Source organism: Oncorhynchus clarkii, chromosome 29 (assembly GCF_045791955.1).
Source record: "Oncorhynchus clarkii lewisi isolate Uvic-CL-2024 chromosome 29, UVic_Ocla_1.0, whole genome shotgun sequence".
Lineage (NCBI taxonomy): Eukaryota > Metazoa > Chordata > Actinopteri > Salmoniformes > Salmonidae > Oncorhynchus > Oncorhynchus clarkii.
This window is the reverse complement of record NC_092175.1, coordinates 48,858,318-48,870,343: the sequence shown is the minus strand read 5'-3', so window position 1 is coordinate 48,870,343 and position 12,026 is coordinate 48,858,318. Positions and strand designations below refer to the sequence as shown.

Sequence of the window (12,026 nt, the reverse complement as noted above, 5' to 3'; positions counted from 1 at the left end):
AACAGTGTTGGGGGAGAGAAGAGTGATTCAATGTTATATGTTGCTGTAATTCACAAGCGCTATTGCTCTCCCGGTGGGTCCAGACGTGGATGACCCGTGGACAGCGGAGGAGCAACACGCCACACGAGTAGCAGAAACCAGCACCTGAGGGCAGTACTATGCTTGTAGAGGGACAACCCAGGGATGGCACGGGCTAGGGTTAGGTTTTGAATATAATTGTGTTTCGTTTCAACTAGTTAGTTTTACGGTGCACAGGCCTATCTCCTGTTTATCCCTCCCATTTCTGATGATCTAATATAATAGGTGTAGTACTTAAAAAGGCCCGTAGATGTCCTCCTAGGATCATAAATTAAACTGAGGTAGGCTCCAAGTTGCCTCTTTTTCTGGGTGGCAGTGCAGAAGTCAATGTGGTGAGAGATTCATTCAACCATAGTGTTGTTAAAATATGAACATAAACGCCATATTGTGCATTTAAATGGTTTTATTGTTTTGTTGAAGGAAAGGAAAAACCTAAAAGAGGAAGTGCCAAACTAAAACCAAACAAACCATAAATATATAGAGTAAAAATAAATTATGAATAAAACCATGTTCTTCTCCATCCATTTTCCTGTCTGTTAAAACCCATTTTCTAATACAGGCCATTTGGCGTTATTGTCTGTAGGTGCTGGATCCACTCCCGTTCTACCCTCCTTCGCTGCCCACAGGTCCAGCCTATATGTGACTGTAACCCTGATATGGTAAGGTGAGTGATGGGGTGCTCCTGGAAGTGGGTTATGAGTTCCATTTGTAGGTGTGCCCTTTTAATGTTATACAGGTGTTGTTTGAGTCTGGTTTCTATGGTGTGTTTGGTTTCTCCAATGTATTGTTTATTGCAAAGTGTACATGTAATGATATAAATGGTGTTATGTGTGTTCAATGAAGTGCCTTGTACTGGTGCTGATGTGTGGCTGTGGACAGATAAAGTTCATTACAAATATACACAGCCACACATCAGCACCAGTACAAGAATCTTATTCATTGAACACACATAACACCATTTATATCATTACATGTACACTTTGCAATAAACAATACATTGGAGAAACCAAACACACCATAGAAACCAGACTCAAACAACACCTGTATAACATTAAAAGGGCACACCTACAAATGGAACTCATAACCCACTTCCAGGAGCACCCCATCACTCACCTTACCATATCAGGGTTACAGTCACATATAGGCTGGACCTGTGGGCAGCGAAGGAGGGTAGAACGGGAGTGGATCCAGCACCTACAGACAATAACGCCAAATGGCCTGAACGAGAGGTTTTAGAAAATGGGTTTTAACAGACAGGAAAATGGATGGAGAAGAACATGGTTTTATTCATATTTTATTTTTACTCTATATATTTATGGTTTGTTTGGTTTTAGTTTGGCACTTCCTCTTTTAGGTTTTTCCTTTCCTTCAACAAAACAATAAAACCATTTAAATGCACAATATGGCGTTTATGTTCATATTTTAACAACACTATGGTTGAATGAATCTCTCACCACATTGACTTCTGCACTGCCACCCAGAAAAAGAGGCAACTTGGAGCCTACCTCAGTTTAATTTATGATCCTAGGAGGACATCTACGGGCCTTTTTAAGTACTACACCTATTATATTAGATCATCAGAAATGGGAGGGATAAACAGGAGATAGGCCTGTGCACCGTAAAACTAACTAGTTGAAACGAAACACAATTATATTCAAAACCTAACCCTAGCCCGTGCCATCCCTGGGTTGTCCCTCTACAAGCATAGTACTGCCCTCAGGTGCTGGTTTCTGCTACTCGTGTGGCGTGTTGCTCCTCCGCTGTCCACGGGTCATCCACGTCTGGACCCACCGGGAGAGCAATAGCGCTTGTGAATTACAGCAACATATAACATTGAATCACTCTTCTCTCCCCCAACACTGTTAGTATTTTTTATTTATTTGATTTGTCTCATTGTGCCAGAGGGATTGAATTGAACTGTATCCATATATAGAACTACACATAACAACTAAGGAAATAAAAAAGTACAGAATAGAAAATGTAATATAACTGAATAGAGTAACAAGACGGGGACAGAATAGGGAGGGAAAGTTAGGGAAGTGACAGAATAGGGAGGGAAAGTTAGGGAAGTAAAGTATCAGAGAGGGAAAATATTGGGATAAATGAGGGACTATCATGACAAAGGATATTTAACTGATAGAAGATCTGACTGGGGATATCGCTAGGTTAATTTATAACAAAGTCTGGAAACTGAACTGAAAAGCAAACAGAAGAAAGAGGAGCTCAACATATAAGCCTTCGTAATGCCATACATTTCCCGCCTTTGAGTATCTCCCGCTGGTAAATTGAACCAATAGATAACAGAAAGATAGAAACGCCCAATTTGGGCGCAGTGGCTAGGTCTCTCCCTCCTAATTGCGCCCATTTTAAAAGGTGCGGGGTTCTCGGTCGAGGAAAAGATCCCTCTGAAGAAGCAGAAAATTCTGCGAAACGTCAGGGTTTTGCAAACAGGACTTCACAGTGGATTTTAACATTGCTTGGCTTTTAATCACCTTTTTGATTTTAACCAATATAATTAAAAGTTACGTTTTAGAGTTAAGATGTGGAGGGGTAAGGGGGAGCTCATAGCCTAAGGTGCACAGACACTTGGGGAAACAATCGGGATTTTAACCTGTGTGACAAGATCTTTTAACAGGATTGGACCCAGAAAGAACAACAGATTACTGCCCCAGCCTTTGAACTCGGGAACGTTAAGAAACAATCGGTAAACCTCATCTCCATCTCCATATCGCAATAACCCGGTCTACAAAGAACACGGCGAAAGAACAACGGATCACAGCCCCAGCCCTGGAATTCGGGAACGTCAAGAAACAACCGTAACCTCATCTCCACCTCCATATTTCAATAAACCCGGCAGACAAAATAACAAGGCGGTAAGGACTGGTTCTGAGCAGCACAAAAAGTATCGTGCTGTTCAGGCCTTCACATCTTCTATCTCTAAATATAGTATTGCCCTGCTTTTTTGAATTACACTGTCCGGTCCTCCTCGACTGAGAACAACCTGATTGTAGTGTATTAAACTAGGAAGCGCATTATTTAGGCATTTTAGCCTCAGGGTTTAGTAACAATGCAGGCATTAATGCATTTAAAGACCAGGTCATATGATAGGACACCACAACCCCAAACCCAACCCTACGCATACAGACGGCCTGGCCTATACGAACCCCCAGACGAGGAGACAAGGCAGACTGCCAAACTGTACTTTAAATTAATACAGGCAACCCACCACATGGAGGTGGTGGAAAAAGCACTTAAAAACCAGACATTCCCCACTGGCATGATGAGACAGGTGCATCGTGTCACCAACTTTATCAAACCATCTTCACCCACAGACAACACCACAATAAAATTATCACAGAACACACACCAGTGGATGCAAAACAACATGAATATACTACAGGCACATTACCAGTCAATCACCTACACCATTACACAACAAATAAACACACCCAACACTCTGGCACTGACAATCGCAACAGGCTGGGCACATAAGAGGTACAAACATAAATTGACACCCACCACCATCATTAGAGTCGAAACCACCTTGAAACCCCCTCAGGCCACTTCCTCTCCCCAACAAACAACTATACAGACCAACACAATAGGAGACCAACCACATACACTTCCAGCAATAGAACACACCCCACTACAAACTTCCCGACCAACGATACTAACTTCAATTCCAAACCCAGTGCCCCTTCTCTCCTCAGCAGAGGAATTTCCACCTCTATCAAAACCTTGCCCCCTGCCAAAAAAACAACCATCATACCTACGGACACTATCACTGGGAAAACAACCGACCCTGAGTGAAACTTATAACCTTCGCACACAGACTCTTTCCAAAACACATCTTCACTCCCTACCCTCAACATCCACCTTCACTGATTCTTCCCTTTCCAATCAAAAAGGAGAGGTAAACATAGCAACCCCTACAACGGGAAAGGAGGAATGGAAAAGTCCAGTGGGCCCCCCTACTCCTAATGCAGCCACCCCTATCATAGCCCAGGTTCACCACACAGTTAACAGTCAAACAGAAACTTGTACACTTATAGCTACACCCATTAAACAAAACACTAACTGCAAAAGAGCACAGAGTAATGTATCAATATTACTAAGGGACATAATTACATCTGCTCCTCTTTCACCCACAGGAGGCGCCAGGAAAGGGGTACAGACGAGGACAGGGCAATTCAAGGGGCACATGACGATGATTAAAGGGCAAGACAATGGGCAACACCCCAAAGCTCCCAAATCCGAACCCCCACTAGAAACGAACATAGCTGTGCCTCTGCCTGTCCAGGGTCCCTGTACAACTGGCGCCTCAAAATACCCACCATCACCCCCACCACAGCCCCATCTTCAACCCCAACCCCAACCACAGCCTAAACCCACACACCCTTCCCAAAAACCCTTCTATCACAAGGCTAGGCCGAACTACAAGGTGGCAGATTGGAACATTGAGGGACACACACCAACACTCATCATAGGAGACTCAAACCTCAACCGGATCCCACCATTCAATAACCCCAATATCCAGGTAGACAGTTACCCAGGGGCAACATTCTATCATTTCATAAAAGTACTGGAGAAAACCCCCATACATACAGACACAGCGACTGTTGTTATCTCGGTGGGCCTGAACAACAAGGATCATGACCCATTCCAAACATCACTAAAACAGCTGTCAGGTATGCACAAGGAGGCAAAGAAAACATTTCCAAACGCAACAATATACATTCCTGTCATCAGCCATTCACCTCTTCTTACTCCACAGCAGAAGAGAAACCTTAACGTCAACGCTTACATTACCACTAACTTCCCAACCCTATTAGAGATCCCACAAGACACATTTCACACAACAACAGATCTCATACACTGGACATCCACCACAGCAGACCTCATCTTTCAACACTGGTGTAGACAGTTAAATTTACATTAACCACAAGCCACAGTTTGGATAGAAATAACTTTTCTTGCAATCTCTTTCCTTCCCTAATAACCAGTGCAGATCCTCCACCAAGGGGAGCTGCGGACCAGTCAACAACTAATATCATGAATCTTTCCAAATCCTTTATACCCACAGCAGCACAGGTAAAGCTCCTGGAGAGAGGGTTGACATTCATCCCTCGCCCAAACAAATTTGATTGGGAGGAACTTCAAAGGGACACCCACAAATATCATAGAAGACTTAAACTGTTGGACTATTTTGACTACAACACAGATGACAATCACCTACCATTTACTTTACCATCTACCTGGGAACCTAAAACCTCCCAGATAGATGGTAGAATCAGGAGACTAATCAGAATAGACAAAAACACACTTCACAACCATCAGACTCACACAGATAGGGAGGATAACCTCACACACGTAGAAAGACAGGCAATACAACAACTTAAAAATAACCCACACATAATCATCAAACCAGCAGATAAAGGTTCAAAAATAGTAATATTAGATAAACATCAATACATGTATGAAGCCAACAGACAGTTATCAAACACCAAACATTATAAACAAATAGAAAACAGTATACAACCACAGACACAGACACAGCTAAGGACAATAATAAAAAGACTCTACGACCAACACTACATCACAGCAAAACAACGGGACTTTCTCTACGGTACAGACACCCCACGACCTAGACTATTCTACTTACTGCTAAAAGTACACAAGGAACCGGAGACATGGACAATTCCCTTTGAAGTTCCTCCTGGCAGACCGATTGTCTCAGACTGCAATAGTGAATCCTATAACATTTCACAATACATAGATCACCATATCAACCCTCTCTCCACAAGGCACCCCAGCTTTCTCAGGGACACCTACCACTTCATGGAGAGGATTGGACCCATAGTTGTTCCCTCCCACACACACATATTCACAATAGACATTGATAGCCTATCCAACAACATACAGCAACAGGAATACAAGCAATTAGAAATATCTTTAAGAGATACCCAGACAACACTAGACCGGACAAAGAAATATTACAACTATTAGAAATCAGCCTGACTAGCAATGACTTTTTATTCAATGACCACTATTACCTGCAGGTGGAGGGAACAGCTATGGGCAAAAAATTTGCACCTGCTTACGTCAATATATACATGGCTGAATGGGAGAGAGAGGCACTGGCCAAGTGTCCATATCAACCCACTTTTTATTACCGCTTTTTAGACGACATAATAGGGGCCTGGCCCCACGACATCCAGTTATTCACAGATTTTATAAACATTCTCAACGGTCATCATCCATCCATTAAGGTTAAATACACAATTCATCCGCAAGAAGTCAACTTCTTAGACACAACAGTTTTTTTCAGTAATAACAATCAATAACAGAAAACACTACACACTAGAGTTTACTTCAAACCAACAGACACACATGCTTTACTTCATAAACACAGTTACCATCCTAAACATACATTTAAAGGAATAATAAAATCACAAATCATACGGTTCTACAGGATATCATCTTGCAAGCAAGACCTGGATTATGCAATAAATACACTATTCAATGCACTTAGAAGAAGAGGATATTCAAAACGATTTTTAAGAACCATTAAAAACAACACATTGGCCGCCCTCCCTCCCATTCATCCAACACTCACAGACCACAGCAAATCATCCACCTCTCTTAACCTTAATCTCAATCCTACTCCTAACCTTAACCCCTCCCCAAACCTCACGCCTAACCTTAACCTCTCCCTTAACCCCACACCTAACCTTAACCTTTCCCCTAACCCCACGCCTAATCCTAACCTCTCCCCAAACCTCCTGCCTAACCTTAACCTTTCCCCTAACCCCACACCTAACCCTAACCTTTCCCCTAACCCCACACCTAACCCTAACCTTTCCCTAAACCCCATGCCTAATCTTAACCTCTTCCCAAACCTCACGCCTAACCTTAACCTTTCCCCTAACCCAACGCCTAACCTTAACCTTTCCCTTAACCCCACACCTAACCTTAACCTCTCCCCAAACCCCACGCCTAATCTTAGCCTCTTCCCAAACCTCACGCCTAACCTTAACCTTTCCCTTAACTCCACGCCTAACCTTAACCTTTCCCTTAACCCCATGCCTAACCTTAACATCAACCTTTCCCCAAACCCCACGCCTAACCCTAATGTGTACCATTACCCTAACCAGGGTTCTCATCCTATCTCCCTCCCTTACCCTAATCCTGACTCCCCTATGGAAAGTGATCTGCACCAATCACTAAACCGAAACACTTCCTCTGTCTCTCCTCCCTTGTCATCAATACTCAATCAACAGACAATTATCATCCCCCTAGTAACCACATTTTCACATAGAATTAGACCCCTACATCAATCAATCAAACACAACTTCTCTACAGTTCAGCACACTTACATACCACTCAAACCATACAGAATCATTTCAGAATTTAGAAAAAACTAAAACTTAAAGGACCTCCTCACCAAAGCAAAATTCAGTGGTAAGCCACCACAAGACCTCAAACCTCATCATTTCCATTTGACAGATAAAGTTCATTACAAATATACACAGCCACACATCAGCACCAGTACAAGAATCTTATTCATTGAACACACATAACACCATTTATATCATTACATGTACACTTTGCAATAAACAATACATTGGAGAAACCAAACACACCATAGAAACCAGACTCAAACAACACCTGTATAACATTAAAAGGGCACACCTACAAACGGAACTCATAACCCACTTCCAGGAGCACCCATCACTCACCTTACCATATCAGGGTTACAGTCACATATAGGCTGGACCTGTGGGCAGCGAAGGAGGGTAGAACGGGAGTGGATCCAGCACCTACAGACAATAACGCCAAATGGCCTGAACGAGAGGTTTTAGAAAATGGGTTTTAACAGACAGGAAAATGGATGGAGAAGAACATGGTTTTATTCATATTTTATTTTTACTCTCTATATATTTATGGTTTGTTTGGTTTTAGTTTGGCACTTCCTCTTTTAGGTTTTTCCTTTCCTTTAACAAAACAATAAAACCATTTAAATGCACAATATGGCGTTTATGTTCATATTTTAACAACACTATGGTTGAATGAATCTCTCACCACATTGACTTCTGCACTGCCACCCAGAAAAAGAGGCAACTTGGAGCCTACCTCAGTTTAATTTATGATCCTAGGAGGACATCTACGGGCCTTTTTAAGTACTACACCTATTATATTAGATCATCAGAAATGGGAGGGATAAACAGGAGATAGGCCTGTGCACCGTAAAACTAACTAGTTGAAACGAAACACAATTATATTCAAAACCTAACCCTAACCCTAACCCTAACCCCTAACCCTAACCCTCTAACCCTAACCCTAACCCTAACCCTAACCCCTAACCCTAACAATAACCCGACTCAAAACTAGAAACCTAACCCTAACCCCTAACCCTAACCCTAACCCTAACCCCTAACCCTAACCCTAACCCTAACCCTAACCCTAACCCCAACCCCCAACCACTAACCCTAACCCTAACCCTAACCCTAACCCTACATGACTGGAGTGCACCCCCTCCCTTCCCCCCTCCGGTTTCCACGTGTCAGAGATGGAAGTGGATCAACCGACTCAAAACTAGAAACCAAACACTAGCGAGTCACCGCTGCATTGCCTGCCGAGGGATCTGGACGCAGCAAGCCAAGGCAATTTTCATCCCAAAAAATATTTACTGGGATCATCTTAAATCTGGCTTTTTATAGGGGTGTTAACCCTCCACCCAACATACTTCCTAAAGGATTGGTTTGATGGTGTACAGGTCAAAAATAATCATTAGATTAAATACTACCTAAAAATGACCCTACTCTACTCCTGACCCCTGGATGCACATCGCCTACTCTTTTTCCAACTAAAAGGCATTTTTTACTAAAGACCCTGGATTCAACTACAACATACTCCAACTGACTTTTTTGATGAACACTACCCCCTCCTCTTTTTCAACCAAAGAGGACTTCCTTTCAAAGATACCACCTTTTCCAACTAAAGACGAAGATTTTGTTCAAGACATCACCTTTTTCTACCAAAGAGGACTTTTTTAGAGATATCACCTTTCCAAACAAAGACAAAGATTTTGCTCAAGACATCACCTTTTTCTACCAAAGAGGATTTTTCTAAAGATATCACCTTTCCAACTAAAGACAAAGATTTTGTTCCAGACATCACCTTTTTTAACTAAAGACAAGATTTTTTTACCAAGGAACTAGACTTTACCACACTGACACAGGTGTAAGAGACTTTTACCCATCCTGACAACCGTATTTCCAACTTAGGAGCAAAAGGAAACAAATTATAATACAGGCTCACCACACTCATACCCCTGCACCATATACCCACATACCAAAAAAAACCAGGTAAGTACCAACATCCTACACCAGAACCTCCCCCAGGTAAGTATTCCCCCCACTGGAGTAGTCCCATCATCTTCGGAGGACACACATCACTGGAAACAGCCCAAAAAGTTTTTCCGGACCCGTATCTCCCATTCCCCAAGTGGACGCAAACTAGACAATACGGCCAAATCTACCGTATACACAGGATCCCAAATGGACGAAAACGCGATGCAAGCTACACTCCGCTAAAAAGCACCAACTAAAGACGACAAGTTTAGCACCACTCCGAAGCAGGCCAAATTGAAACTACCCCCCAGAAACCCTACCTACCACTACCCCTCAACAAAGAAGCAAGGTTATAGTTCCCTACACACCATGAAATGACCAGATTTCACGGCCTCCACTTCCCCTACATATCGCACCCAACTGCACTAAATGACGTGCTCCAAAAGCGGGAAAATATCTCTACCACTTTTGAAGGCTTATAGCTAGACCTATGGGTTACCTAGAACCTCAACTATAGACTCATCATGTTCCTACATATGTATACTGTACCCTTAACTGCTCCTGAAACCACAGAACCTCATCTTGGTTTCTTTCCAGGCCCAAACCCTCAACCAGAGCAGACCGCTCCCGACGCTAACACACAAGACAATGGTGACACAAAGGTCAAACACAACTTTTTTTACAGGGGGATCTACCATACTTCTACACATCGCAAGAACTCCACATATGGCTCTATCCTGACCCTCTAGTCTTACCCAAAATTGACATGATACCTCTGGGACACCCACAACCCAAACAGCACCCCAAAAGCAAAGTTCTATCTTCCCCATGTCATTCCCTATAGGATTCAATGATGGAGGCTCCCCTACACCTAACAGACAAACGGACGCCTAATTAAAGAAAAAATGGAAAAATCTCATTGGACAAAACAGGAGCATGCCTCTCACATGTACACCGCATGCACACCTTGTACACCAATATGATTCAATCTTTGGCAAACCACACCACCATTATTTCCTATAAAAGAGGAGCACCCCTCAGTCTGTAAATGATTAGTTATTGGAGAAACAAGACCAAGATGAGACTCTGGACAAGGCGGATACGGTATATTAGAGGCCTTTTAATCAAGCATAATAATATCTGGCAAACGTGCAGCACGGCTCCTATTCGTCCAACCCTTAGGGAGCTTTCGGAAAAAGAGGCCTACAACATATTTGGGCAGTTCATTCATACATTGAAATGACGTAGGTAGATTCTGGTAGTTCTGGCTCCTGGTTGGTTGTTCGTAGGTGATAGACAGTCCTCTCCAGCCTGGCGTCAGTATCCCATTGGTTCTCGACAGAGTTCTTTGTCTTTGGAGCCCATCCCAAAGGGTTTTGAGCAGTGTATATTTATGGGTTGTCAGTGTGTTTTATCTTATTCCGCCACCCTGGTGGGGGTTTCCCGTGCAGTTAGTATATTGAGAAACAGAGAGAGAGGGAGGGTATAACACAGAGTACAAGCCAAAATTGTATGGTTATGCCCAGGCAGACAACAGTCAGTGAATGCGTCATTACATGTTTTAATATGTTATTACAACAAGTCTCAGCATCATTAGGGTCTACAGACCCCGAAGAGCCTTCAACTGGACAAAGACTCAAGCTGGAACTCTACAAGGACCACCTCTTCCTCAACGGATCGACTGGGCTCTAGCTATATGCTCACCCCTAAAAGACACCTCACCGGGATCAAGACATCAAGCTGGGGCTTCACACACACCTTGGGCTCTAGCTACATGCTACTCCCTCAAAGACATCTCACCAGGATCTAGACATCAAGCAGGGACTTCACACACACACACCCCTTGGGCTCTAGCTATATGCTACTCCCTAAAAGACACCTCACCGGGATCAAGAATTCAAGTTGGATCTTCATACCCCCTGGGCTCTAGCTATACGCCACCCCCTAAAAAACACCTCACCGGGATCAAGACATCAACTGGGGCTCTGTACTCCCTACGGGCATCTCATCGGAAAGACTGGGCTCTAGCTATAGCTACTCCCTAAAAGACACCTCACCGGGATCAAGACACCAGCTGGTACTCTGCACCCCCCACACACCTCTCATCCCCGACCATTCTCCTCCCGGAAAAAAGCCTACATCTTTATGCTACACCGTGAATCGGATCACTTCAAGCTGTACCCTAACCCCTACTATTCCCTCCCTACATATAGATACTCCCACAACGGACCTTCATAGACCTTCCAGACCGTCGAGCCTCAACCACACATACACCCACACACACACCCTAATTTTTCCGGTCCATAATACGGCTTTTTACCGCATTACGACCGAGTGTGCTTTTTTGCACCTTTTTTTCTCCTCCCTGCTACCTGATGAAGCAGAGTAAGGCAGAAACGCGTCGTGGCTGGGTTACCCCTAGACCCGTTGTGAAGCTGTAAGGAAGGCAGGTCCCACACGGACTTCGGGGGTACCTCCTTTTGGCTACCTATTTTCATTTGTACTTTTTTCTTACCCTTATTTTGAGTTTTACACAGGGACACACTACAACGGAATATCTACGAGACAGCGATGACTCTGGGCACTCTGATGGCT

The 12,026-nt window shown here is 43.4% G+C and overlaps 1 protein-coding gene across 1 annotated transcript in view; it reads right to left on the bottom strand.

The window, feature by feature from the left end:
- Window positions 1-1,794: 1,794 nt before the first annotated feature.
- LOC139388250 (V-set and immunoglobulin domain-containing protein 10-like 2) overlaps window positions 1,795-12,026 on the bottom strand; it is a 168,020-nt gene continuing 157,788 nt past the window's right edge. The window contains exon 19 of the mRNA XM_071134799.1: window positions 1,795-1,859. Within this exon, the coding sequence (XP_070990900.1) occupies window positions 1,795-1,859 (65 nt within the window). The remainder of the gene's footprint in view (window positions 1,860-12,026) is intronic.